The 27982-nt window shown below is 36.7% G+C and overlaps 2 protein-coding genes across 2 annotated transcripts; one reads left to right on the forward strand and one right to left on the reverse strand.

The window, feature by feature from the left end:
* The first annotated feature begins 136 nt into the window (after positions 1-136).
* On the forward strand, positions 137-27529 carry LOC121728686 (uncharacterized oxidoreductase YrbE-like). Its single transcript, XM_042116916.1, has 8 exons — positions 137-201; positions 437-538; positions 3927-4178; positions 4323-4630; positions 5228-5467; positions 5630-5785; positions 5881-6033; positions 27499-27529. Exons 2-7 carry the CDS (start codon positions 459-461, stop codon positions 6018-6020), a joined length of 1176 nt encoding a protein of 391 aa, XP_041972850.1. The 5' UTR covers positions 137-201; positions 437-458; the 3' UTR covers positions 6021-6033; positions 27499-27529.
* LOC121729077 (uncharacterized oxidoreductase YrbE-like) lies at positions 14189-23678 on the reverse strand. Its single transcript, XM_042117465.1, has 6 exons — positions 23523-23678; positions 16071-16399; positions 15619-15926; positions 14782-15021; positions 14465-14620; positions 14189-14369 (listed from the first exon to the last, which is right to left on the reverse strand). The coding sequence occupies exons 1-6, from the start codon at positions 23676-23678 to the stop codon at positions 14230-14232; spliced, it is 1329 nt and encodes a 442-aa protein (XP_041973399.1). The 3' UTR covers positions 14189-14229.
* Positions 27530-27982: the final 453 nt, after the last annotated feature.

Raw genomic sequence — 27982 nt, forward strand, 5'->3', positions numbered from 1 at the left:
TACACTAATAAATATACTATTACGTACTTATTATTATTTTACAACTGACCTGTGATAGATAACGTTATCTGGTTATGTATTGTTTTATAATTCATGTTTTGAACTACATAAGTAGGTATACTGAATGGAGATAACGCGAAGATATCTATATAAATAAAGCCGAAGAGGAGATTTATTTACCAGTCTCCCTGCAACTAGAAGGTAGGCTATTGCTATAAAAATATCGTTAATAGTATTAAGTATCTTCTTATATTAAATTAGAGAAAAATACCAAAACAAACACGATTTTTTTAATTCAATTTCTTCATTCGCAAAATTTTTGTTGGTAACGATATTACTAAGTTAATATTAAATTGTCTAATTAAACAGGAAATTACATTTGCCCGAAGAGTAACTATGTTAGTATTATAATATATTATTACATGTATCTGTTCAGCGTTCAGGTTTAAAAGCAAACAATGGCGACCAAGAAGTTTGCTGGACCATCCCCTTACAAGCTGGAGGTTACGTATCCCGAAGTCGACTTCCGACACACCGAGTGAGTAGTTCAACTAAACAGTTTTCCTAATTGAAAAATCACGAGGAAAAAATATAAAATAAGTATTTTATTATCATGCTTATTAAAATTTTTACTTATTTAAATTTTTTCGACTTTCTTACGCCGGTTCTTCTCACAAGGTAGTTCCCGAACCGGTGGTAGGTTAAGAGCGGGCTGTCAAAAATATCAAAGCACGCTAGCCCCGCCTACACACCATTCATACATTCCAGAATCGTGCCCCCGGACATTGTGCTTTGCGCTGCAGCTAATAGTGAACAATATCGCGTTACAACGGTTTCCGCATTATAGCACGAAAGTAAAGGTCGCAAGTCCCAAAAATGTTTTTGATGATTACTTAAAAATTAAATACAATACTAATTATTTCCTTTAGCCATTATTTTATAAAGTGTGTGATTGTAGTAGTGCAAGTTATTTAAGGCCTTGTATTCCCAGAAACGGACGATTTTCAAGATTTAAAAGTGACACACACACAGGTTCGGCTGGTACGCTTTCAGTCACACACTTTGCGCCTGCTATTTTATAGTTTTTTGATCGTCGTTTTTTTATACATCAATTAAATCGAGTCAAAAAAACGAATCGCTCTAGATATATTCTTTGTCTTTAATTCAGTGCAAAAATTATCTGAAAATTCCAAATAATTTGGACACAGTATGGACATTTCGTTAAAAGCAGAAGTAGGTTTGGGATTTTTTTCTATCGAGTGGAATTCATGATATTGTGTAATGGAATATAAATTCCACTGTGTTAGATCCTTAACTAATACATATATTTTTTTCAGAATTTAAATTACTATATTTTTGTGTCTAACTCAATAAGTGTAACAGATATTTGTTGAAAAGCCCAGAAAGAATCATAATTTCGAAAAATACAGTGTGTTTGTGTAAACACCGTTATCCTTGAAACCATCAAAATATGAGCTCGTCAAAATGAACAACTTTTTCTATGAGAACAATGCTGGGAACTCAAAAAAATCTGTCTTCATAGCCTAGTAAACGAATGCCCAAAATGGGGGTCTGCTTGGAAAAGTCGAAAGCAGAAATTTTAAATTTGGTACTTTGTTTAGAGTAGTTAGGAGATAAACATACTAAAAGTCCTGACCCCTCCGAGGTGAGCCCGAGGGAGGGGGGGGGGGGGATAAAGAAGGTTCCGTTTTTTGGTTTTTTGCTTACTCATCAAAAACGGTGCTTCGTACGAAATTCTCTTCTATGACATAATAAAAGCTAATAAAATTCTCTACAACTTCGTCCTTTACACTTTGTCCACACATCTCCAATCATTGCCTCGCTATGAGCTTCTAAAATTGGCCGATTTTTAAAAGTGTGTTTTTTAGGGTTTCGTACCCAAAGGGTAAAAACGGGACCCTATTACTGAGACTTTGATGTCGGTCCGTCTTCCTGACCATCTGTCTGTCCATCTGTCTGTCCATCTGTCTGTCCGTATGTTTATCCGTCTGTCTGTCCGTCTGTCTGTCCTTCTGTATGTCCGTCTGTCTGTCTCGAGGCTGTAACTCAAGAACGATAATAGCTAGAGAGTTGAAATTTTCAGAGATTATGTATTTCTTTTGCCGCTATAACAATACATACTTAAAAAAAAAAAATTGTAGGGGGGCTCTCATACAACAAACTTGATTTTTCTCATACAAAAAACAACAAAATGTTGAATATCGAACCTTTCCAGAAGTCATTCCTTACCAGCAACACTATAAATTGATGCAATAATATAGGGTGTTTTTATGTGATTTTTTCTTACCTTTATTTTTTTCTCCCATGGCTTAGAGATTTTTTGTCATTGTTGTCACGGACGTAATTGTTGTCAATAAAATGTTCAACTTTTCAAGACCTTTCATTTGGTGTATGTCTCAAAGTGCTACATTAGTTTGGATGATATGCCCCTCCTTCTTTAAAAATTAATTATTAATTATTTATTTTATTTAAAATTTATTTTTAATTTTTAAAGTATAAATATAACTAAGTATTTTGTAATGATTTCAGCCTACCTTATGCCATGATAGATATCGAGCAAAAATTGCAAAAAAAATCAAGTTTGTTGTATGAGAGCCACCTTAAAATATTAAATTTCTTTTGTATTTAGTATTTATTGTTATAGCGGCAATAGAAATACATAATCTCTGAAAATTTCAACTCTCTAGCTATTATCGTTCTTGAGCCATAGTCGGAGACAGACAGACGGACAGACAGAAGGACAGACAGACGGACAAACAGACGGACAAATAGACGGACAGACAGAAGGTCAGGAAGACGGACATACATTAAAGTCTCAGTATAAGGTCCCGTTTTTACCCTTTGGGTACGAAACCCTAAAAAACACACTCGGCCAATTTTAGAAGCTCATAGCGAGGCAATAATTAGAGATAGATACAAAGTGTAAAGGACAAAGTTGTAGAGAATTTAATTAGCTTTTTTTATGTAGTACAGTACGAAGCACCGTTTATGATGAGTAAGCAAAAAACCAAAAAACGGGACCTTCTTTGCCCCCCCCCCCCCCCTCCATCGGGCTCACCTCGGAGGGGTCAGGACTTTTTGTATGTTTATCTCTAACTAGTCTAAACAAGGTACCAAAGTCAAACTTTCTGCTTTCGACCGACAGTATATATTAAGTCTATAGTCACAATAGTAATTCTGTCTACTCTGGTACAGTGCTCGATAAACAAAGGAGAATGAAGTAAAGTGGTCCAAATTTCCACCACTAACGAGACCCATACTGACTTATTGTCCATTAAAATTTAAATATAGAGTAACATTCATTATGAGACAAATTAAAAATAAGCTGTCTGTAAAAAGTTATGACCATATGAAAAATTATTTTGTGAGTGAAAATATTGATATTAGTATTCATCTATTTCAGTGAAAACCTAAAAAGAAATGCCAAGCGGCTTGACATAACATAGATTTAGTAGTTAAAAAGTGCAATGGATCACAATTAACACTATTTTATCCAATAAAATGGTAGAAAATTTTTTCATTCCGTCATAACTTTTTACTTACAGGATATATTTTTTGGTTGCGGTCCAGTTATGATGGTTCCGTATTTAGCAGACCATTACGTAAATGTTATTGGTTGTGGACATACATAATGGTAAAAAACATGACTTTTCATTCAGCCATAACTTTTCACTGACAGGGTATTTTTGATTGCGGTCTGGTTATAATTATTGAGTATTTAGTAGACAATTTTACCATATAGGTCTCGTTAGTGGTGGAAATTTGGACCAGACTCCATACATTTAAAAACATACTCCTTTCTATGGGAACATAACTATGTTCCCATAGAAATTCGTTTATCGCGCACTGTACGTACGGGGCCAACATTTAGTTTACAAATATTTATCAATACTAATATTTACTAGGTACCTGAACAATGTCAACACAAACACAATGGGTAGGGCCAAAAAAGCACCAGTAGTTGGTGCCATGTTCGGGCTCGGTCGCGCCGGCTCCATCCATTTGGCGAGCATCATCAACAACCCTCGCATCACACTTAAGTACATCGTCGACGACCGCAAGGAGAAGTTTGCGGACCTCAAGTCCTACTGGAACCTCAGCGATGACGTCACCTTTCTGACGTCTAAGGAGAGCGATCGCGTCTTCAAGGACAAAGCGTGAGTATACCGACTTTGATCTTGTCATTTCATTTTTACCATTGCCTTTTTCGAATCTCTATATTCTATCGATAAGATATTTTGATACAACATTACTACAAACGGGTTGTTCCATACAATTAAGTGTAATTAAATTGATTTCAGCGTCAACGCCGTGTTCGTTGGCTCCCCGACATTCACACACCACGATATCGTCGTCAACGCGATCGCTAACAACAAAGATGTTTTCTGTGAGAAACCCATCGCTGAAAGTATCGAAGATACGAAAAAGTGTTACGACACAGCCAAGGCTAAGGGACGAGTCCTGTTTGCCGCCTTCAACCGCAGGTTCGATCCGGCATACAGATCTCTGAAGGAACAAGTCAGGAAGGGAGCCGTTGGTCACGTCCAAATTCTCAAAGTTACAGCAAGAGACTCTCCATTGCCTTCTGTTGAATACTTAAAGACTTCAGGTAATTGAGTTAATAAAAAATGTTGCTGTAGTTTTTTGTTGTTGTGTAAATTACATGTAATTCTTTATGCTAAAAGATTCTTCTAGCTGCGTTATAGTCAGGGAGCCCTAGAACATTTTTTTTTGATTACTATCAAGCTAATTTTTTGTGAGTAGCCGTTTTAGCCGGTTCTGTAATCAACAAAACTTGGTTGAATACAGTAACCTAAAACGGAACCCTAACCAGCAGATTTTTTGTATATTGGTAGGTTAATAGTATAATTTAAGAGTAACATTGTCCTACAAATAGGACAATCCATATTTTAGGAACATCAAATCTCAGTATAAAATCCTTTCTATCTCTGTTAGCTACCACTTTCAAGATTTTTCGCGGATAAAATGAATGTTGTTTGTCTTATCAAAATGAAGCTACTCACAAAAAATTGGCTTGATAGTAATAAAAAAAAAAATGTTCTAGGGCTCCCTATTATGGTTCCGAACCGCTGCCACACTAGTGTCGGTAATCTTCTCTTCCTCTTTTTTCTTTTGTAGCCTTTGAAAAATACACTTCCTGTGTTTTTACTTAAAAAAAAAAACAACTTGGAATTATTACTTGCAGGTGGCGTTTTCCATGACTGCTTGGTGCACGATTTTGATATGTCGTGCTGGGTTTTGGGAGAGTTGCCTGTCCGCGTGCAAGCGACGGCCTCGGCTTTGATTCCGGAAATCAAGGCCATCGATGACTTCGACACCATTGCCTTCCTCCTGACCTTCCCGTCTGGCGCTGTAGCCATCGGAGACAACAGCAGATTCAGTGCCTACGGGTACGACCAAAGACTCGAAGTCTTCGGAAACAAAGGTTCGGACGAGTAAAATGATGAATTACAATATTATTGACTAAGTATAATGTAACCGAATGCAACAGTCAATATAAATAAAAAAAGAGCTAGTGCTATTTTTTATCACTGCATTGCATTAGACAACATTTATACAGAATTAAAACTGGATGTATGTATTACAGGTATGATTAAGGTTGAAAACGAGAGACCAGCTCACTCCACGGAAACGGTCATTGGACAAGAAGGCATTAAGCTGAACCCCATTTACTACTCCTTCCCCTCGCGCTACAAGATCGCGTACCAAAACGAACTTGAACATTTCTTGGATGTTGTTCAGTGTACGTATAAATTTTTAGACTATTATAAGTCATATTATTATGCTACTTGACTGACGTTTTATAATAATATTTTACGATTTTTTATCCACTTTTAGATGGTGAACCTATGGACGTCACCAGCTGGCAAACCCTGGCCGTGAGCAAGATCGCCACGGCTGCTGAGCAGAGCGCCCGCACCGGCAAGACTGTAGAACTCGACTGGACCAAAGACGACATTCCCGCCATTTACTCTTAAAAGATAATAAAAAAGGAACTCGAAATATATTTTTATTTTATTTTATTTCTTTTTATTGAGCTCTGAATCTTAGGTACTCCACTTCGACCCTCAGTCCCATACTAATATCTCAATCTACTTGTTAGTTGTTTACATAATATAGCCAAATGATAAGTGATAATATAAGTCAAAAGTTATGTATATATGTTCAAGTTTATGTTTACGTCCAGAACAGCAATTAAAATGATATCTTTTTACTGTAAACACGCTTTCCGTTGAATGAATATAAATACCTAAATTGTGCGGGCTATATTTTGTTTGCACAGAAATTTGATTTTTGCCAAAACTGTGCTAAATGGAATTAAAGTTTCTTTCTTTTGAAGACGACCCATTTGCAATTTATTTATTGGCATATTAAAAACAATATAAAATAGTTTTCATCCAATAACCAGCTCGGTAAAAGTCGACCTATGGCGCTATCTCATACTGAAAGACTGGAAGAGTTAATCCAGTGTGCGTGACACAAAAGTTTCTCATGAAATCCAGTCCAATTAAATAAGTTTTCGTTTGGCTACTACCAATTTAGTTAAATTTGATTATTATTAGTAAAGTCATATCAAAAATAAAACGAGTTGGTTGGTAAAGCACTGTGGAGCTTACTACGGTTATACTATCTAATATTGTGGCCCTACCCATTGGTCTAATTTTGCTGATTTTCCATTAAAACGTTTATAAGTTCGTAAAAATTATAGCTACAGTAATGACCTGGCTATGTTCATGGGACATATTATGTTAACCCATCAAGCCCCGTAAGGACACCGGTAACCGCGACAACAATATAGAATACTTAATTTCTAGTATTCTATATTGTTGTCGCGGTTACCGGTGTCCTTACTTGGCGGAAATCCATAGCTCATTTAGTTTGTTATTATTTTTAGCAATATTCCGCTATAAATAAATCTCAACCAACCAACAACTAAATGAGTGAGTGTACGCATAGGCATGCGTACAGCAACTCCCTCCTCTCCCACACTGCCTATGCGTACACTCGCATGCAAGAACCTGCAAATACCACCACCACACAAGCAATATATAATGTTCGCAAATCCGTGCAAGGCCCCTCACCACCATGCAGGTTGAAAACCTCGACGCGCGTTTCGCCCCAACACCGGAGCATCCTCAGAATGTGGACTCTACTGTTACGTAGTATACAATTACATTCTCTTTGGACTCTACGAACAACGTCCGTCAAGTGCCGCCACCGGCCAAAACACCGCCTTTTATACCCTATCGAGCCCCGCTACTACTACTATCCCCACTATCCCTACTACCCTCACTAGTACCCCCGAACATATTAATAAGCGGTGACGTAGCCAAGCAAGTTTGGTAATTCAACAATGCAAAATATCTGTTATTTTTCTTTTCTTTTATGATCTCTAATTGTTCCAACACGCTCAGCCGAAAGCCTTTATCGCATTTATGTAAACAACAACGATATATTTAGAATACAATAGCATTTCCAAGAATCCCCGATCGAAGGATTGAACAGTACTTTGTGGAATTGCTTATTGGTTTTTTTAATGTTGTTGTTTATTAATGAAATAAGTAGGTATAATTAAAATGTATATTCAGAGTATTGACATCACAGGATCAAACTTAATTTTTAGAGTTTAGTATTAGCTTCAAGTTACCTATATAATCTTGCGTTTCGTCCGCATTTGGTAAAAATGTTATTTAAGTTTTTAAGAATATTCGGCTGGTAATTGGCATGTCATCTTCGGACCAGTGTTACCAGTGCGAGCGCTCTCCTCACAGGCGGTGGCGATTTTCTTACAGCAAGGGGTTGCCAGCTCTTCACATCCATTGTATGATGTATCGCCGCCGTATTAGTTTTTATTTTTAACCGACTTCTTTTATTTTAGACATAGCTGAGCTGTGCCCGTAACCTCGAGCGCGCAAAATAAAATTCTGTAGGGAATGTGCCCTTTTTCGGGATATAAAGTAGCCTACATCTATATCTATACTTAATCTATATCTATACTAATATTATAATTGGGAAGAGTTTGTTTGGTTGTTTGTTTGTTTGTTTGTTTGTTTGTTTGTTTGAACGCGCTAATCTCAGGAACTACTGGTCCGATTTGAAAAATTCTTTCAATGTTAGATAGCCCATTTATCGAGAAAGGCTATCAGCTATATTTTATCACGCTAATACTAATAGGAGCGAAGAAATAGAGGAAAGTGTGGAAAAAACGGGGGGAAATTATTTGAAAGGGCTTATTTGAACGCGCTAATCTCAGGAACTACTGTTCCGATTTGATAATTTCTTTCAGTGTTAGATAGCCTATTTATCGAGGAAGGCTACAGCTTTTATTTTATCGCGTTAAGACTAATAGGAGCGAAGAAATAGAGAAAAGTGTGTAAAAAACGGGAGAAATTATTTGAAATGTCTTATTTGAACGCGCTAATCTCAGGAACTACTGGTCCGATTTGAAAAAATATTTCAGTATTAGATAGCCTACTTATCGAGAAAGGCTATAGGTTATATTTTATCACGCTTACTAATAGGAGCGAAGAAATAGAGAAAAGTGTGGAACAAACGGGAGAAATTATTTGAAAGGGCTTGTTTAAACGCGCTAATCTCAGGAACTACTAGAATTTGGTATGGAGATACTTTGAGTCTCGGGAAAGGACAAGGAATACTAATAACTTTGTCCCGGACAATGTACGGTTCCCGCACAATAAACTTTTATGATTCTCGCCTAAACTATTCTATCTATTTTGATGAAATTTGGTACGGCAATACTTTCAGTCTCGGGAAAGGACAAGGGATACTTTTTATCCCGGAAAATATACGGTTTTCGCACAATAAACTTTTATGATTCTCCTAAACTATTTAATCTATTTTGATCAAATTTGGCATGGAGATTGGAGATACTAATTTGAATCTGGGACAAGGAATGTTTTTTGTCCCGGAAAAATGTGCGGTTCCCACATCAAATTTGGTATGGAGATTGGAGATACTAATTTGAATCTGGGACAAGGAATGTTTTTTGTCCCGGAAAAATGTGCGGTTCCCACACAATATACTTTTCTGATTTGCGCGTAAACGATTCAATCGATGTACGGGAACAACTATAAACTAAAGTCCACGCGGATGAAGTCGCGGGCAACAGCTAGTTAATATTATAAAGCGGAAGAGTTTGTTAGTTTGTTTGTTTGTTTGAATGCGCTAATCTCAGGAACTACGGACCCGATTTAAAAAAATATTTCAGTGTTAGATAGTCCATTTATCGAGGAAGGCTATATACTATTTATTATCACGCTAAGACTAATAGGAACGAAGAAAAATGAGGAAAATGTGGAAAAAACGGGAGGAAATATATTTGAAAGGGCTTATTTGAACACGCTAATCTCAGGAACTACTGGTCCGATTTGAAAAATTCTTTCAGTGGTAGATAGCCCATTTATCGAGGAAGGCTATAGGCTATATTTTATCACGCTAAAACTAATAGAAGCGAAGGAATAGAGAAAAATGACAACACTGCTGACTGCTGTACCATGTTGTCGATAGTCTGACTTTAACGCTGAGCTGGTCGAGAATAGATTTGTTTATAATCCTTTTGGCTGTCCACGGTATGCGAAGCATTCTTCTCCAACACCACATTTCAAATGCTCGATCTTTTTGCGGTCTAGTTAATATTATAAAGCGGAAGAGTTTGTTAGTTTGTTTGTTTGTTTGAATGCGCTAATCTCAGGAACTACGGACCCGATTTAAAAAAATATTTCAGTGTTACTTAGTCCATTTATCGAGGAAGGCTATATACTATTTATTATCACGCTAAGACTAATAGGAACGAAGAAAAATGAGGAAAATGTGGAAAAAACGGGAGGAAATATATTTGAAAGGGCTTATTTGAACACGCTAATCTCAGGAACTAATGGTCCGATTCGAAAAATTCTTTCAGTGCTAGATAGTCCATTTATCGAGAAAGGCTATAGGTTATATTTAATCATGCTAAAACTAATAAGAGCGAAGAAATAGGCAATAACGTGGAAAAAACGGGAGAAATTATTTGAAAGGGCTTATTTGAACGCGCTAATCTCAGGAACCACTGGTCCGATTTGAAAAACTCTTTCAGTGGTAGATAGCCCATTTATCGAGGAAGGCTATAGGCTATATTTTATCACGCTAAAACTAATAGAAGCGAAGGAATAGAGAAAAATGACAACACTGCTGACTGCTGTACCATGTTGTCGATAGTCTGACTTTAACGCTGAGCTGGTCGAGAATAGATTTGTTTATAATCCTTTTGGCTGTCCACGGTATGCGAAGCATTCTTCTCCAACACCACATTTCAAATGCTCGATCTTTTTGCGGTCTTCTGCCCGGATGGTCCATGACTCAGAAGCGTAGAGAAATATAGAGAAAACCATTGTTTGGACGAGTCTTTTCTTTGTGTTAGTCGGCTCATAGCTGATTTGGCCATTTGCGTCCTTCTTTTGATTTCTCCATCGCTACCGCCCTGGCTCGAGAGCAATGATCCTAGGTAAATGAACTCATTAACAAACCCTAAACCTGCAAGTTCTCCGGTTCTAGAGTATTGACCAGTTCTGTCAATGAGCATTACCTTGGTTTTGTTTTGGTTGATGGTAAGTCCAACTATTTTTTCAAATAAGCCCTTTCAAATAATTTCTCCCGTTTTTTCCACGTTATTGCCTATTTCTTCGCTCTTATTAGTTTTAGCATGATTAAATATAACCTATAGCCTTTCTCGATAAATGGACTATCTAGCACTGAAAGAATTTTTCAAATCGGACCAGTAGTTCCTGAGATTAGCGTGTTCAAATAAGCCCTTTCAAATATATTTCCTCCCGTTTTTTCCACATTTTCCTCATTTTTCTTCGTTCCTATTAGTCTTAGCGTGATAATAAATAGTATATAGCCTTCCTCGATAAATGGACTAAGTAACACTGAAATATTTTTTTAAATCGGGTCCGTAGTTCCTGAGATTAGCGCATTCAAACAAACAAACAAACTAACAAACTCTTCCGCTTTATAATATTAACTAGCTGTTGCCCGCGACTTCATCCGCGTGGACTTTAGTTTATAGTTGTTCCCGTACATCGATTGAATCGTTTACGCGCAAATCAGAAAAGTATATTGTGTGGGAACCGCACATTTTTCCGGGACAAAAAACATTCCTTGTCCCAGATTCAAATTAGTATCTCCAATCTCCATACCAAATTTGATGTGGGAACCGCACATTTTTCCGGGACAAAAAACATTCCTTGTCCCAGATTCAAATTAGTATCTCCAATCTCCATGCCAAATTTGATCAAAATAGATTAAATAGTTTAGGAGAATCATAAAAGTTTATTGTGCGAAAACCGTATATTTTCCGGGATAAAAAGTATCCCTTGTCCTTTCCCGAGACTGAAAGTATTGCCGTACCAAATTTCATCAAAATAGATAGAATAGTTTAGGCGAGAATCATAAAAGTTTATTGTGCGGGAACCGTACATTGTCCGGGACAAAGTTATTAGTATTCCTTGTCCTTTCCCGAGACTCAAAGTATCTCCATACCAAATTCTAGTAGTTCCTGAGATTAGCGCGTTTAAACAAGCCCTTTCAAATAATTTCTCCCGTTTGTTCCACACTTTTCGCTATTTCTTCGCTCCTATTAGTAAGCGTGATAAAATATAACCTATAGCCTTTCTCGATAAGTAGGCTATCTAATACTGAAATATTTTTTCAAATCGGACCAGTAGTTCCTGAGATTAGCGCGTTCAAATAAGACATTTCAAATAATTTCTCCCGTTTTTTACACACTTTTCTCTATTTCTTCGCTCCTATTAGTCTTAACGCGATAAAATAAAAGCTGTAGCCTTCCTCGATAAATAGGCTATCTAACACTGAAAGAAATTATCAAATCGGAACAGTAGTTCCTGAGATTAGCGCGTTCAAATAAGCCCTTTCAAATAATTTCCCCCCGTTTTTTCCACACTTTCCTCTATTTCTTCGCTCCTATTAGTATTAGCGTGATAAAATATAGCTGATAGCCTTTCTCGATAAATGGGCTATCTAACATTGAAAGAATTTTTCAAATCGGACCAGTAGTTCCTGAGATTAGCGCGTTCAAACAAACAAACAAACAAACAAACAAACAAACAAACAAACAACCAAACAAACTCTTCCCAATTATAATATTAGTATAGATATAGATTAAGTATAGATATAGATGTAGGCTACTTTATATCCCGAAAAAGGGCACATTCCCTACAGAATTTTATTTTGCGCGCTCGAGGTTACGGGCACAGCTCAGCTATGTCTAAAATAAAAGAAGTCGGTTAAAAATAAAAACTAATACGGCGGCGATACATCATACAATGGATGTGAAGAGCTGGCAACCCCTTGCTGTAAGAAAATCGCCACCGCCTGTGAGGAGAGCGCTCGCACTGGTAACACTGGTCCGAAGATGACATGCCAATTACCAGCCGAATATTCTTAAAAACTTAAATAACATTTTTACCAAATGCGGACGAAACGCAAGATTATATAGGTAACTTGAAGCTAATACTAAACTCTAAAAATTAAGTTTGATCCTGTGATGTCAATACTCTGAATATACATTTTAATTATACCTACTTATTTCATTAATAAACAACAACATTAAAAAAACCAATAAGCAATTCCACAAAGTACTGTTCAATCCTTCGATCGGGGATTCTTGGAAATGCTATTGTATTCTAAATATATCGTTGTTGTTTACATAAATGCGATAAAGGCTTTCGGCTGAGCGTGTTGGAACAATTAGAGATCATAAAAGAAAAGAAAAATAACAGATATTTTGCATTGTTGAATTACCAAACTTGCTTGGCTACGTCACCGCTTATTAATATGTTCGGGGGTACTAGTGAGGGTAGTAGGGATAGTGGGGATAGTAGTAGTAGCGGGGCTCGATAGGGTATAAAAGGCGGTGTTTTGGCCGGTGGCGGCACTTGACGGACGTTGTTCGTAGAGTCCAAAGAGAATGTAATTGTATACTACGTAACAGTAGAGTCCACATTCTGAGGATGCTCCGGTGTTGGGGCGAAACGCGCGTCGAGGTTTTCAACCTGCATGGTGGTGAGGGGCCTTGCACGGATTTGCGAACATTATATATTGCTTGTGTGGTGGTGGTATTTGCAGGTTCTTGCATGCGAGTGTACGCATAGGCAGTGTGGGAGAGGAGGGAGTTGCTGTACGCATGCCTATGCGTACACTCACTCATTTAGTTGTTGGTTGGTTGAGATTTATTTATAGCGGAATATTGCTAAAAATAATAACAAACTAAATGAGCTATGGATTTCCGCCAAGTAAGGACACCGGTAACCGCGACAACAATATAGAATACTAGAAATTAAGTATTCTATATTGTTGTCGCGGTTACCGGTGTCCTTACGGGGCTTGATGGGTTAACATAATATGTCCCATGAACATAGCCAGGTCATTACTGTAGCTATAATTTTTACGAACTTATAAACGTTTTAATGGAAAATCAGCAAAATTAGACCAATGGGTAGGGCCACAATATTAGATAGTATAACCGTAGTAAGCTCCACAGTGCTTTACCAACCAACTCGTTTTATTTTTGATATGACTTTACTAATAATAATCAAATTTAACTAAATTGGTAGTAGCCAAACGAAAACTTATTTAATTGGACTGGATTTCATGAGAAACTTTTGTGTCACGCACACTGGATTAACTCTTCCAGTCTTTCAGTATGAGATAGCGCCATAGGTCGACTTTTACCGAGCTGGTTATTGGATGAAAACTATTTTATATTGTTTTTAATATGCCAATAAATAAATTGCAAATGGGTCGTCTTCAAAAGAAAGAAACTTTAATTCCATTTAGCACAGTTTTGGCAAAAATCAAATTTCTGTGCAAACAAAATATAGCCCGCACAATTTAGGTATTTATATTCATTCAACGGAAAGCGTGTTTACAGTAAAAAGATATCATTTTAATTGCTGTTCTGGACGTAAACATAAACTTGAACATATATACATAACTTTTGACTTATATTATCACTTATCATTTGGCTATATTATGTAAACAACTAACAAGTAGATTGAGATATTAGTATGGGACTGAGGGTCGAAGTGGAGTACCTAAGATTCAGAGCTCAATAAAAAGAAATAAAATAAAATAAAAATATATTTCGAGTTCCTTTTTTATTATCTTTTAAGAGTAAATGGCGGGAATGTCGTCTTTGGTCCAGTCGAGTTCTACAGTCTTGCCGGTGCGGGCGCTCTGCTCAGCAGCCGTGGCGATCTTGCTCACGGCCAGGGTTTGCCAGCTGGTGACGTCCATAGGTTCACCATCTAAAAGTGGATAAAAAATCGTAAAATATTATTATAAAACGTCAGTCAAGTAGCATAATAATATGACTTATAATAGTCTAAAAATTTATACGTACACTGAACAACATCCAAGAAATGTTCAAGTTCGTTTTGGTACGCGATCTTGTAGCGCGAGGGGAAGGAGTAGTAAATGGGGTTCAGCTTAATGCCTTCTTGTCCAATGACCGTTTCCGTGGAGTGAGCTGGTCTCTCGTTTTCAACCTTAATCATACCTGTAATACATACATCCAGTTTTAATTCTGTATAAATGTTGTCTAATGCAATGCAGTGATAAAAAATAGCACTAGCTCTTTTTTATTTATATTGACTGTTGCATTCGGTTACATTATACTTAGTCAATAATATTGTAATTCATCATTTTACTCGTCCGAACCTTTGTTTCCGAAGACTTCGAGTCTTTGGTCGTACCCGTAGGCACTGAATCTGCTGTTGTCTCCGATGGCTACAGCGCCAGACGGGAAGGTCAGGAGGAAGGCAATGGTGTCGAAGTCATCGATGGCCTTGATTTCCGGAATCAAAGCCGAGGCCGTCGCTTGCACGCGGACAGGCAACTCTCCCAAAACCCAGCACGACATATCAAAATCGTGCACCAAGCAGTCATGGAAAACGCCACCTGCAAGTAATAATTCCAAGTTGTTTTTTTTTTTAAGTAAAAACACAGGAAGTGTATTTTTCAAAGGCTACAAAAGAAAAAAGAGGAAGAGAAGATTACCGACACTAGTGTGGCAGCGGTTCGGAACCATAATAGGGAGCCCTAGAACATTTTTTTTTTTATTACTATCAAGCCAATTTTTTGTGAGTAGCTTCATTTTGATAAGACAAACAACATTCATTTTATCCGCGAAAAATCTTGAAAGTGGTAGCTAACAGAGATAGAAAGGATTTTATACTGAGATTTGATGTTCCTAAAATATGGATTGTCCTATTTGTAGGACAATGTTACTCTTAAATTATACTATTAACCTACCAATATACAAAAAATCTGCTGGTTAGGGTTCCGTTTTAGGTTACTGTATTCAACCAAGTTTTGTTGATTACAGAACCGGCTAAAACGGCTACTCACAAAAAATTAGCTTGATAGTAATCAAAAAAAAATGTTCTAGGGCTCCCTGACTATAACGCAGCTAGAAGAATCTTTTAGCATAAAGAATTACATGTAATTTACACAACAACAAAAAACTACAGCAACATTTTTTATTAACTCAATTACCTGAAGTCTTTAAGTATTCAACAGAAGGCAATGGAGAGTCTCTTGCTGTAACTTTGAGAATTTGGACGTGACCAACGGCTCCCTTCCTGACTTGTTCCTTCAGAGATCTGTATGCCGGATCGAACCTGCGGTTGAAGGCGGCAAACAGGACTCGTCCCTTAGCCTTGGCTGTGTCGTAACACTTTTTCGTATCTTCGATACTTTCAGCGATGGGTTTCTCACAGAAAACATCTTTGTTGTTAGCGATCGCGTTGACGACGATATCGTGGTGTGTGAATGTCGGGGAGCCAACGAACACGGCGTTGACGCTGAAATCAATTTAATTACACTTAATTGTATGGAACAACCCGTTTGTAGTAATGTTGTATCAAAATATCTTATCGATAGAATATAGAGATTCGAAAAAGGCAATGGTAAAAATGAAATGACAAGATCAAAGTCGGTATACTCACGCTTTGTCCTTGAAGACGCGATCGCTCTCCTTAGACGTCAGAAAGGTGACGTCATCGCTGAGGTTCCAGTAGGACTTGAGGTCCGCAAACTTCTCCTTGCGGTCGTCGACGATGTACTTAAGTGTGATGCGAGGGTTGTTGATGATGCTCGCCAAATGGATGGAGCCGGCGCGACCGAGCCCGAACATGGCACCAACTACTGGTGCTTTTTTGGCCCTACCCATTGTGTTTGTGTTGACATTGTTCAGGTACCTAGTAAATATTAGTATTGATAAATATTTGTAAACTAAATGTTGGCCCCGTACGTACAGTGCGCGATAAACGAATTTCTATGGGAACATAGTTATGTTCCCATAGAAAGGAGTATGTTTTTAAATGTATGGAGTCTGGTCCAAATTTCCACCACTAACGAGACCTATATGGTAAAATTGTCTACTAAATACTCAATAATTATAACCAGACCGCAATCAAAAATACCCTGTCAGTGAAAAGTTATGGCTGAATGAAAAGTCATGTTTTTTACCATTATGTATGTCCACAACCAATAACATTTACGTAATGGTCTGCTAAATACGGAACCATCATAACTGGACCGCAACCAAAAAATATATCCTGTAAGTAAAAAGTTATGACGGAATGAAAAAATTTTCTACCATTTTATTGGATAAAATAGTGTTAATTGTGATCCATTGCACTTTTTAACTACTAAATCTATGTTATGTCAAGCCGCTTGGCATTTCTTTTTAGGTTTTCACTGAAATAGATGAATACTAATATCAATATTTTCACTCACAAAATAATTTTTCATATGGTCATAACTTTTTACAGACAGCTTATTTTTAATTTGTCTCATAATGAATGTTACTCTATATTTAAATTTTAATGGACAATAAGTCAGTATGGGTCTCGTTAGTGGTGGAAATTTGGACCACTTTACTTCATTCTCCTTTGTTTATCGAGCACTGTACCAGAGTAGACAGAATTACTATTGTGACTATAGACTTAATATATACTGTCGGTCGAAAGCAGAAAGTTTGACTTTGGTACCTTGTTTAGACTAGTTAGAGATAAACATACAAAAAGTCCTGACCCCTCCGAGGTGAGCCCGATGGGGGGGGGGGGGGGGGAAAAGAAGGTCCCGTTTTTTGGTTTTTTGCTTACTCATCATAAACGGTGCTTCGTACTGTACTACATAAAAAAAGCTAATTAAATTCTCTACAACTTTGTCCTTTACACTTTGTATCTATCTCTAATTATTGCCTCGCTATGAGCTTCTAAAATTGGCCGAGTGTGTTTTTTAGGGTTTCGTACCCAAAGGGTAAAAACGGGACCTTATACTGAGACTTTAATGTATGTCCGTCTTCCTGACCTTCTGTCTGTCCGTCTATTTGTCCGTCTGTTTGTCCGTCTGTCTGTCCTTCTGTCTGTCCGTCTGTCTGTCTCCGACTATGGCTCAAGAACGATAATAGCTAGAGAGTTGAAATTTTCAGAGATTATGTATTTCTATTGCCGCTATAACAATAAATACTAAATACAAAAGAAATTTAATATTTTAAGGTGGCTCTCATACAACAAACTTGATTTTTTTTGCAATTTTTGCTCGATATCTATCATGGCATAAGGTAGGCTGAAATCATTACAAAATACTTAGTTATATTTATACTTTAAAAATTAAAAATAAATTTTAAATAAAATAAATAATTAATAATTAATTTTTAAAGAAGGAGGGGCATATCATCCAAACTAATGTAGCACTTTGAGACATACACCAAATGAAAGGTCTTGAAAAGTTGAACATTTTATTGACAACAATTACGTCCGTGACAACAATGACAAAAAATCTCTAAGCCATGGGAGAAAAAAATAAAGGTAAGAAAAAATCACATAAAAACACCCTATATTATTGCATCAATTTATAGTGTTGCTGGTAAGGAATGACTTCTGGAAAGGTTCGATATTCAACATTTTGTTGTTTTTTGTATGAGAAAAATCAAGTTTGTTGTATGAGAGCCCCCCTACAATTTTTTTTTTTTAAGTATGTATTGTTATAGCGGCAAAAGAAATACATAATCTCTGAAAATTTCAACTCTCTAGCTATTATCGTTCTTGAGTTACAGCCTCGAGACAGACAGACGGACATACAGAAGGACAGACAGACGGACAGACAGACGGATAAACATACGGACAGACAGATGGACAGACAGATGGACAGACAGATGGTCAGGAAGACGGACCGACATCAAAGTCTCAGTAATAGGGTCCCGTTTTTACCCTTTGGGTACGAAACCCTAAAAAACACACTTTTAAAAATCGGCCAATTTTAGAAGCTCATAGCGAGGCAATGATTGGAGATGTGTGGACAAAGTGTAAAGGACGAAGTTGTAGAGAATTTTATTAGCTTTTATTATGTCATAGAAGAGAATTTCGTACGAAGCACCGTTTTTGATGAGTAAGCAAAAAACATATTTCTCAAAGGTACCCAAAATCCGATTATTTTCCTAGTTTCCCTTGTCTTCAAAGTAAACGTAAGGTAAGTCCAACTAGTCTACTCTCATGAAGTCTCACTCTTCTAAAGAGTTCAGCAAGTTCCGCTTCTGTTGACTCAAAGAGAGTTGTGTCATCCGCATATCTCAGGTTACTTATTTTAAAGCCTCCGATAGAGATTCCACCACCCCATTCTGATAAGGCCTTTCTCATAATATATACGCCATAGGTCAGGTCAAACAGGTCTATATAGCACATAATATTCTATAGTCCGGCTATTTCAAAATATGATACAAATAAAACTAAAACAAACTTTCTGTTGAGTCAAAATTCGGTTAACGCGAAGGAACTGTACATTTTTCCATGATAAAAGTATGTCCTTTTCCGGGAGTATGTAGTATGGATACTTATTGATATCTCTGTGATAAATGTAAAGAGGTAAACAATAAACATATAATCAGACATTTTTTGTTTAAGATAGGTTTTATATTATCAAAATAGTCAAAATATATTTTTGATATACGTTCGAACTTCGAACGCAGCGCAGGAATTCGGGTTCAGGGATGAGGGAAGATATTTTTTAAGGCCTCTTTATACGAAATTAAACATGAATACTTGCTTTTACCTCTGACGTGGAACATTCCAGTTCAATACGTTTACTTTGAAGACAAGGGAAACTAGGAAAATAATCGGATTTTGGGTACCTTTGAGAAATATAAAAGCATTTTTTATTATAGTTGATACTAATCATAAATGTCGGGATCTGGCTAATTTATTATCGTTATTAATTATAGTAAGTCGATGTGTTAAAAATCAAAAGCATCTTAGAGCACATAAAAAGTCTTTTTTATTTGGTCTGAGAAAGGCATGTTAAAATTTTTAACTGGAATTGAAATACTATTTTACTATTTAACAAGTTTTTTCCCTTTACGGTACGGTCTACATAACTATTTTATTGTTGTAGCAAGCTTGGACGCGTCGTAGGTCGCAAAATTAGGCTCGCTGTTGAAAATATTGAATGAATTTGATTGTTGTGTTGTATTTCCAACTAACAGGTAATTCTGAAGCTCAAGTAAATTCCATTATTGTAACTTATTCCATAATTGAAAATGTGCAGAAGCTACAAAGTCATCGGAGGCCTACGTTATAGGCCACATGTACAAGAGGCCAGTAATAATGCAATATCCGTTTGACACGAGCAAGACGCGTCAGGCCTATCAGAGTCTATTTATTAATCAATAGAGTGAGCGCTATCAGTAAGCACCATCCGACCTGTCCTATTCGATAATTGAACATGTGCCGTTAATGAAATTTTATCCTCGCAGCGGACTTCATATAACGGACGTACATAATATGATAAACCGTTCGATTTAAACGTATTTTTCGAGAGGCCGCACGAAATGTAAATGGTTAAAAATTTAAGCCTTCAAGTAGTCTATACTAATATTATAAAGAGGTAAACTTTGTTTGTTTGTTTGTTTGTTTGTTTAATTGTAATGAATAGGCTCAAAAACTACTGGACCGATTTTAAAAATTCTTTCACCATTCGAAAGCTACATTATTTACGAGTAACATAGGCTACTTTTTATTTGGAAAATATAGAGTTCCGTAAGATATTTCAGTTTTTCGGAAACAACCAGAAAATTTACTTATTTTGCGTACGCTGCCTAAACTATAAAAGATAAAACCATACAATGTTCTAAATAAATGTAGATCTTATAAATATCTACAAAAATGTCCGCGACACACTATACCTATCTATGTCAAGTGAGGCACAACAACCATTTTTTTATTTAAAAATCTTGATTTTTTTGGACTACATTTAAACGCATTTAATTTACTCATGCTAATAATCCTTATCAAAATAAATTATTTCATCTCTAAGTACAGTTTATGTAGACAATATTTGGTCTTTGATTGATTAAAATTGGACGTTTGGTTTAGAAGTTATGGCGAAATTAAAATTTTGCGATTTTCACCCGTTTCGAAGTGGGCGCTGCTACCAAGGCGGGGTCGGGGGTGCGCTCGCGGCAGAGGAGTTTAGATCTATTCAGAGTATTGACTATTGAGTAGTAAGTAGTGTAGATCTATCAGTAGTATCGACAGAGAGCTGACGACCAAATCAGCGATGTAGCTTCAGCTGTGTTAAAACTCCGTTAGCTACTTCCCTGAACAACCCTTTCTGATAATTTGCGTGCTGGCAGGCTGTGGGCGGTGGGTGTGGGAGTAGTGGGGTGGGGAAAAAAAGAAAAAAAATGTAGGTTCAGCTGTATTAAAACTCCGTTAGCTACTTTCCTGAACAACCCTTTCTGATAATCTGCGTGCTGGCAGGCCGTGGGCGGTGGGTGTGGGAGTAGTGGGGTGGGGAAAAAATTGGAAAAAATGTAATTTCAGCGACTTAATAGTGTTTGCGATGGTATGTACATGTTAATTTATAATTTTTTCACATAGATAATAAAGAATAACCGGCCAAGTGCGAGACGGGCTCACGCACGAAGGGTACCGTATTTCAGAAGTCTATCTATAGATATAAATTTCAGAAGTCTATCTATAGCGATCCTTGTGATTCAGCCTGGAGTCATACAGTCAGACAGACAGTCATATTTTTTTCATTTTTCCCCACCCCACCACTCCCACACCCACCGCCCACGGCCTGCCAGCACGCAGATTATCAGAAAGGGTTGTTCAGGGAAGTAGCTAACGGAGTTTTAACACAGCTGAAGCTACATGACTGATTTGGTCGTCAGCTCTTAGTCGAGTAGTAGTAGAAGATCTATGAGTAAACAAACAAAGTTTACCTCTTTATAATATTAGTATAGATTAAAAACTACTGAATCGATTTTAATCATTTTTTCAGTGAGTGACATAGGCTATATATTTATTACCCGTGCGAAGCCGGGGCGGGTCGCTAGTCTTTAATAAAATTATAGAAGTGCAACTGGCAATGTTAATTTTTTATTTAAATAAAATTACTCGTGTTGGGCAGAAAACGTTTTGCAGCCACTTCACACTGGCCCACGATGGACCAAAGATGGACAGGCGATTACCTATATTATAATATGTAGCAAAGTATTCTTCTATGATTAGTATATCATAATAGGCATGCAGTATTTATAAATACTGCTTCCATAATCAATCAAAACAGTATAAATTTATAAATACTACTGGTGGATGGATTGCATGGTGGTTATAATCATAATTATTTCCCATAATATCTCAACGTCAAGAGATGTTTAGTTTTTCCTCCTTCTTGACAGTTTTAGGAGAAAATCTAGGCCTAGCATCTCTTTGCTCGAGGAAGCCTATGACTTCTATATAATACCTATTACATAAGTAAATTTATAAATACCTAAAACTACTACAGACCACAGTATTGATAATGATTTTTCTTTGCTTGCGATGCATTGTTTGACAGCGGTTTTTCTTTTTTGATATGTCAATTCTTCGGTACCGCGTATTTTTGCACCGGCGCGGCGAGGGCGGGCGGGAGGCGTGATTGCTGGTATTGTGGTGTAATCAACACGTCGCGCGTCGATGGAAACCTGATTCTTATATGAGATCACGTTCTATACTTCATCTGTACTATTTGATATTAAAATATCCTACTATGTGACGTCATAAAAATTCAGTGCCATAATAGGTATAGTTTAACTGAGACATATTTTAAAGTCTGGACACTACTTTGCCTGTAGTATTCAGAACTAAATAATTAGTTTTAGTAGATTTCATATTTGAAGCTAGACTTAATGTAATAAGCCTACCCGTACATTTAAAAATTATGGTGAAAGGTTTTTCACCAAAGTTTTTAAATTGCGTTTACAGTTCATAGAAAGCTGAGAGCTCTTCGGGCTGGATTAATGTGGGATATGGCCTGTCATAAATAGCTCGCGAACGAGTACGGACGAAATAAAAATTAAGGCATAACATTTATTTTCAATAGGATTTTCATTTTGCCGGGGCATAGCATTAAAAGGTTAATCGTTCGCATAAAACATGGTACAATAAAGAACGTTTCACCATTCAGGCCGGAGTCAGACATCTCATGTTATTATAGTCGTAAAGCTCGCCCTTTCCTTGCATAATGACATGACGAATGGCGTTCGCGATATTTTCAGTTTTCATTCGAAGAGGTCATTACGCGTCAGGGATCAAAATATTTCTATGAGCACCTGCGTAAGCGGTTCGTCTTGGTGTTGAGTTATAGAAATAACTTACGCAGGAAATAATTATTCAACAATACAATAAATTGGTGTTTAGAGAATTATAATATCAACTATTGTACTAGCTAGATGCGTTCCTTTTTTGGAAGATTTAGGGCCTGTTTCCCCACTTCCCGATAAGGCTATCCACCAATTAACTTGTCAGATCAAGTATGGAGAATCTGTCAAAAAAGTTTTGAAGCCTATTAGGCACTTTATCAGAAAGTGGTGAAACAGGCCCTTAGCCTTATAAGCGCATCGTATTGCGCTTATGTTTTAAAAACATAGGACGCTATTAACTGAATTGTGACATCAATACTTATTAAATTATAAATTTATATTCTTACCTGCAACTATTAAATCACATCTATAACTGCAGTCTTGCAAAATTCACTCGCTGCGAATTATTTGCGCATTTTGGTATATTTTTTTTTGACAAACTAACACTAACTAACAAAATAACACGAAATATTATTATTGCGTATAATGTAACAAATAATTAGTTATTTTTTTTAAGTTCATCTATGTGGATATTGTTAGGTAAATCAAGCGTTAAAAACAGCTCTTTCGTGCCCAATGTCATTTCGAGTTGTGTTTGTGCGCTTAGGCTGCGTTTCCACTGAAGCGGAGCGGAGCGGAGAGGAGCGGTGAAAAGTGCTCAGTGTTACCACTGAAGCAGAGCAGAGCGGAGTGGAGCGGAGCGGAGTTATGTCTATTGTGACGTAACGATGTCGCGGTCGCCAGTGACCGCCTGAGCGCGAGTACGCACGGTCCCGCACCGCTCCGCACCGCCCAGCTCCGTACCGCCCCGTTCCGCTGTCCTCCGCTCTGCACCCCGTTGTCCTCCGCACCGCTTCGCCTCGCTGGCTGCGTTTCTAATGAATATCCGCTCAGCTCCGCTCCACCCCGCTCGTGCTGTTTCCATTGAAGCGGAGCGGAGATTTCGAGCATAGTGATTGGTCAATTCGGGCATCGCTAAGCTTCGCTCCGCTCCGCTCCGCTCCGCTTCAGTGGAAACGCAGCCTTAGTTTATGGCAATAAATAATTAATTTAAAAATCTGTTCAGATGAATTATCATCTGAACAGATTTTATTAGTCTCCAAAATGCGCAGATTAGTTTTTTTCTAATTATCTTTCATTTTCTTAATTAAGAGGTCACAGTTTCATCTAAATTCTCTGTTTTTATCTCTTAATAAATAATACTCTAGGTCACATTGTTGCGTAGTGATTATTGTTAAAAAACAATGGTATTTTCATGGGTGTATTTAAAAAAGTGAAGCGAAAATTTTAAAACAAATTCGGTCGCAGAGATAATGGAAAGCGCGAGTTTGTAATAGAGAACGTGTGGTTGGCATGTCACCGTGAAAAAGTGGAAAAGTTTGTTTCGTTTGGACGTATAAATATAGAACTAAAGTCGGTCGTTTTAAATTTTATTATTCTTTAATTGAATAATATTTTATGGTGAAAATATTAACTGACGTGGATTTTTGTAATGAATTGTTTAGTTTTTGAAAAGCTTTAGGCTTGTTGAGAGTGAAATTTTATAGATAATTATTTTTTATTTATACAGGTGAAACAAAACTAAGCGATAATACTTTAAGGTGTGTACAACACGTACACACCTTGTTGAGCAGTGGTTTTTAACCGGTGGTCCGCGGACCGCTGGACGTGGTCCCTGGAGGCATTCGAAGTGGTCCGCGAAGCAATCCTAATAATATGTGAGAATTGAGAAGTTAGTAATGAGTATGGACTATATTGTAGTCATAAAAATCACATTTAATTAAAATCTGTAATTTTTAGATTTTTGCCAAATAAAAAAAATGAGTGCTAATTAAAAACTTGTCCTTGTTTTCTTTCCGGGTGGTCCCCGGCTAGACAAACATATTTTGGTAAAATAGTCCCTCATGAAGTCATGACTAAAAGGTTAAGAACCACTGTTGTAGAGAGTTCACTGTGAAAGTAGTAGCTCTAAAAGACCAAACTTTTTTTTCATTTTTGTATGAGCAAGTGCTCCAGCATCACGATTTTCCCCATACAAAGTGAAAAAAAAATGGTCTTACAGCGCTAATTTACTACAAGGAACGTGACACTGCACCTTAAAGTATTATCACTTAGTTTTGTTACACCCTGTATGTATTTTAATAAGACAGAAAAAAGACTTGAAAATTGTACGTAATTAGGAATTCAAAGATTTCCCTTTTTCAAAAACTGCTGAACCGATTTTGATGAAACTTGCAGTATTATTTTAAGTTGAGCAATACCTAGTAAGTACAAAAAAGAACCACTTAAATCGGACTTGTTGTTCCGGAGATATGCGAACACAAACATATACTTAGTTTTGAAATTTAGCACATTGGTTCAGACGCCGATATAGACTAACACATATGAGAACTGGGCAGTTTAGCCCTAGTAGACAATTAGTGACAAGCGATAATCGTAAACGCTAACAAAATGTATGCAATTTGACATACAAGTCATCGCTTCGCTAACGAATACTAATGTCAAATCCCATACATTTTGTGGCGTTGGCGTTGGCGTTTACGACAATCGCTTGCCGCTGGTCTAGGCCCTCTGAAAATATTACAAACAGTATGTAATACGTACATTGATAACCTCCTTTTTTAAACGGTAAAAAAATCTCTTTACTTAATTGGGTCACGTTTAATTTTTTATAATTGTAAATACCTATTTAAAATAATTTTAATATATTTTATTGTGGTTTACTATTAATGTGTGCCATTATGATACTTCAGTTATTTTTACTTTCTAAAATTCTAACAGCGGTTGTGAAGTTTCAAATATCTAGCACATTACATAAGTAGGTATTTTTACTGTCAAACAATTTTAACGTCTTTTCAGGCGGTAAAAATGTTCAAAGAATATTTTAACTCCTGTACAACAGCAATTTAAATATTAGCCGAGGTCATAATACTTTTATGCTAAAACGTGAATGAAAATGGAGTGTCTCCAATAATTTCATAAAAATAAACGAGCAAATCTTCTCGTCATCGGAGTGGGAGCAGTTCGTGCCTGGAATAAATTTCTTCAAAGGGATCGTTTTCAATTTCATGGCTCAATCTTCGGAATCTCCGCGAGAATATGTAAAGGGGCATTTGTCGGTGTCAACACAATCTAATGAATTCCTTTTGAATTATTAACGGACACATAAAATATTGCATACTCCATAATTGGACTCTCTAGGTTTAAAGAAAAAAAAATAAGGACCGCAATGGTGGCTGAATATAATATTAATAGCATAAATGCTACCAAATGTTATTGGACGAGGAGCCTTAAATAATGAGATTTCCCTTCCTTTTTTCATTCAATTGTATGCGAACTGCTGCATACACTAAAAAGAACTTTGACACCAACTGCTTATCCCATTGTAACCATGCACATGACGTCAGTCAATTGAGCTCTTTTAAAATTTTACATCTGTATTTGGAAGCTTTATATACGATTTTATAATAATAGTTAAAATTTAATGGTATTTTCTTCATAAGCCAAATTGAGAAAGGTCCGCCGACACAGGCGTTTGCAGGCTCCTGAAATCTTAATTACTGCCAGCGGCTAAATGCAATATGAATCGTTACTTCGCTAGTTAACCCGTTTAACGCTTTCATAATTATTCCAAGGATTTCGCGTATAAATACATACCACGTTACGTGCAATTAATAAAAGTGGGGGACTATTAAACTCATTTAATGTTCGACTTAAGTTGGCAGTTAGTAAGAAAATAGGTCGTTTGAGAAGGACCAACTTGCGACTACTCCAAAGTTTAGACATGCAGTTAAGTACGTAGGTTTCATTAAATCATCGCATTCCTAACTCGTGTATAGTAAGAATATTGAAATTGTAGCCGTTGCTTTTGGCGAATTTGTAATACTAATTATTAAATAAATAAAAATGAATAAAATAAAAGACATTTTATTTTATTCATTTTTATTTATTTAATACAAAATTGACCGTCTCCATGATGATGTTAGAGCAAGTAATAATATTCCAGTTACAATATTAAAGAAGATAAAATAAACTAGCCTTATAAAATGTACCAAAACATTTCAAGTATTTTCGTATAGTTCTAAATCGAAATACGTCAATCCACTTTTCGTTTTATCAGTTTGTAGTATTGTGAATTGTTTTAGCAGTACATTTCACCATACTAACTGTAATAACGTTTGTTCAAGAAATTCAAACGTGAAACTATGCATCTTCAGGAGTTAGGGAATTGCGAATTCCACTTTTCCTTGTGCTTTGTTTTGATACCAACTTATTATTTCGATTGCTAGATTTTTAGGGTTCCGTAAACAAAGGGTAAAAACGGAACCCTATTACTAAGACTTCGATGTCTGTCTGTCCGTCTGTCTGTCAGCAGGCTGTATCTCAAGAACCGCTATAGCTAGATTTCTAAAAGTTTCACAGATTGTGTATATCTGTTGCCACTATAACAACAAATACTAAAAGCAAAATAAATGAAATTCCCATACAACAAACGTAATTTATGCTCGATATCAATAATGGCAAATTGAAATGTTCACAAAATACTCAGTTGTATTTATACTTTAATAATTAATAATAAAATAAATAATTAAGGTGGGCTTCCATACAAAAAAAAAAAACACATTACCTTATTTTGCTTTTCAATGGTACGGAACCCTTCGTGCTCGAGTCCAACTCGCACTTGGCCGATTTTTTCAATTTGAACAAATGAATAAAACATGAGAGTGGCTCATGACTCGGACTATTAGTTGGGGAGGGGAAGAGGGGATTTCGGGAGAAGCTCGAGCGTGTCAGATTAAGCTTGTATAGGCTTCTGAAATGTGTCTAGTTATCATGGTATAGAAATCAGATTTCTTACGTGGTGGATAATTTTTTTATATTGAAATCATTAAATTGTCATCGGATCTGTCAGATTAAGATAGGGGATGTTTAGTATACCCCAAAGAAGCTTCCATACAAGGGCGTCGCCAGCCGATGGCACAGGTGGGGGGCAAGTTGACTTTACCTACTACAATTCATACTTTTCTCATTCTCTATGAATGAGAAAAGTAGGTATGAATTGTAGGTAAAGTCGACAGCACATGAAGCTTTTCACTTGTACTACGAGCCTTACATCTACAGCGATTGTAATAACAACAGTATGTTAGTACTATATACATAGGTATATATTCTGTGACAGTACAGAGTCCAATGTGTAAAGCTACACGAGCACGAGCTCTTGACTATGCA

The sequence above is a fragment of the Aricia agestis genome, chromosome 7 (assembly GCF_905147365.1).
Source record: "Aricia agestis chromosome 7, ilAriAges1.1, whole genome shotgun sequence".
NCBI lineage: Eukaryota > Metazoa > Arthropoda > Insecta > Lepidoptera > Lycaenidae > Aricia > Aricia agestis.

What these genes read in the sequence shown, in the direction of transcription:
- LOC121728686 (XM_042116916.1), top strand. Translation starts at nt 459, where the DNA reads ATGGCGACCAAGAAGTTTGCTGGACCATCCCCTTACAAGCTGGAGGTT. An exon ending in CGCGTCTTCAAGGACAAAGC is followed by an intron (nt 4,179 to 4,322) that starts GTGAGTATACCG and finishes AATTGATTTCAG; the next exon opens with CGTCAACGCCGTGTTCGTTG. An exon ending in TTTCTTGGATGTTGTTCAGT is followed by an intron (nt 5,786 to 5,880) that starts GTACGTATAAAT and finishes ATCCACTTTTAG; the next exon opens with ATGGTGAACCTATGGACGTC.
- LOC121729077 (XM_042117465.1), bottom strand. Translation starts at nt 23,678, where the DNA reads ATGGAAACAGCACGAGCGGGGTGGAGCGGAGCTGAGCGGATATTCATT. An exon ending in GTGCGGAGCGGTGCGGGACC is followed by an intron (nt 16,400 to 23,522) that starts GTGCGTACTCGC and finishes ATGTTCCCATAG; the next exon opens with AAATTCGTTTATCGCGCACT. An exon ending in CGAAGTCTTCGGAAACAAAG is followed by an intron (nt 14,621 to 14,781) that starts GTTCGGACGAGT and finishes TATGTATTACAG; the next exon opens with GTATGATTAAGGTTGAAAAC.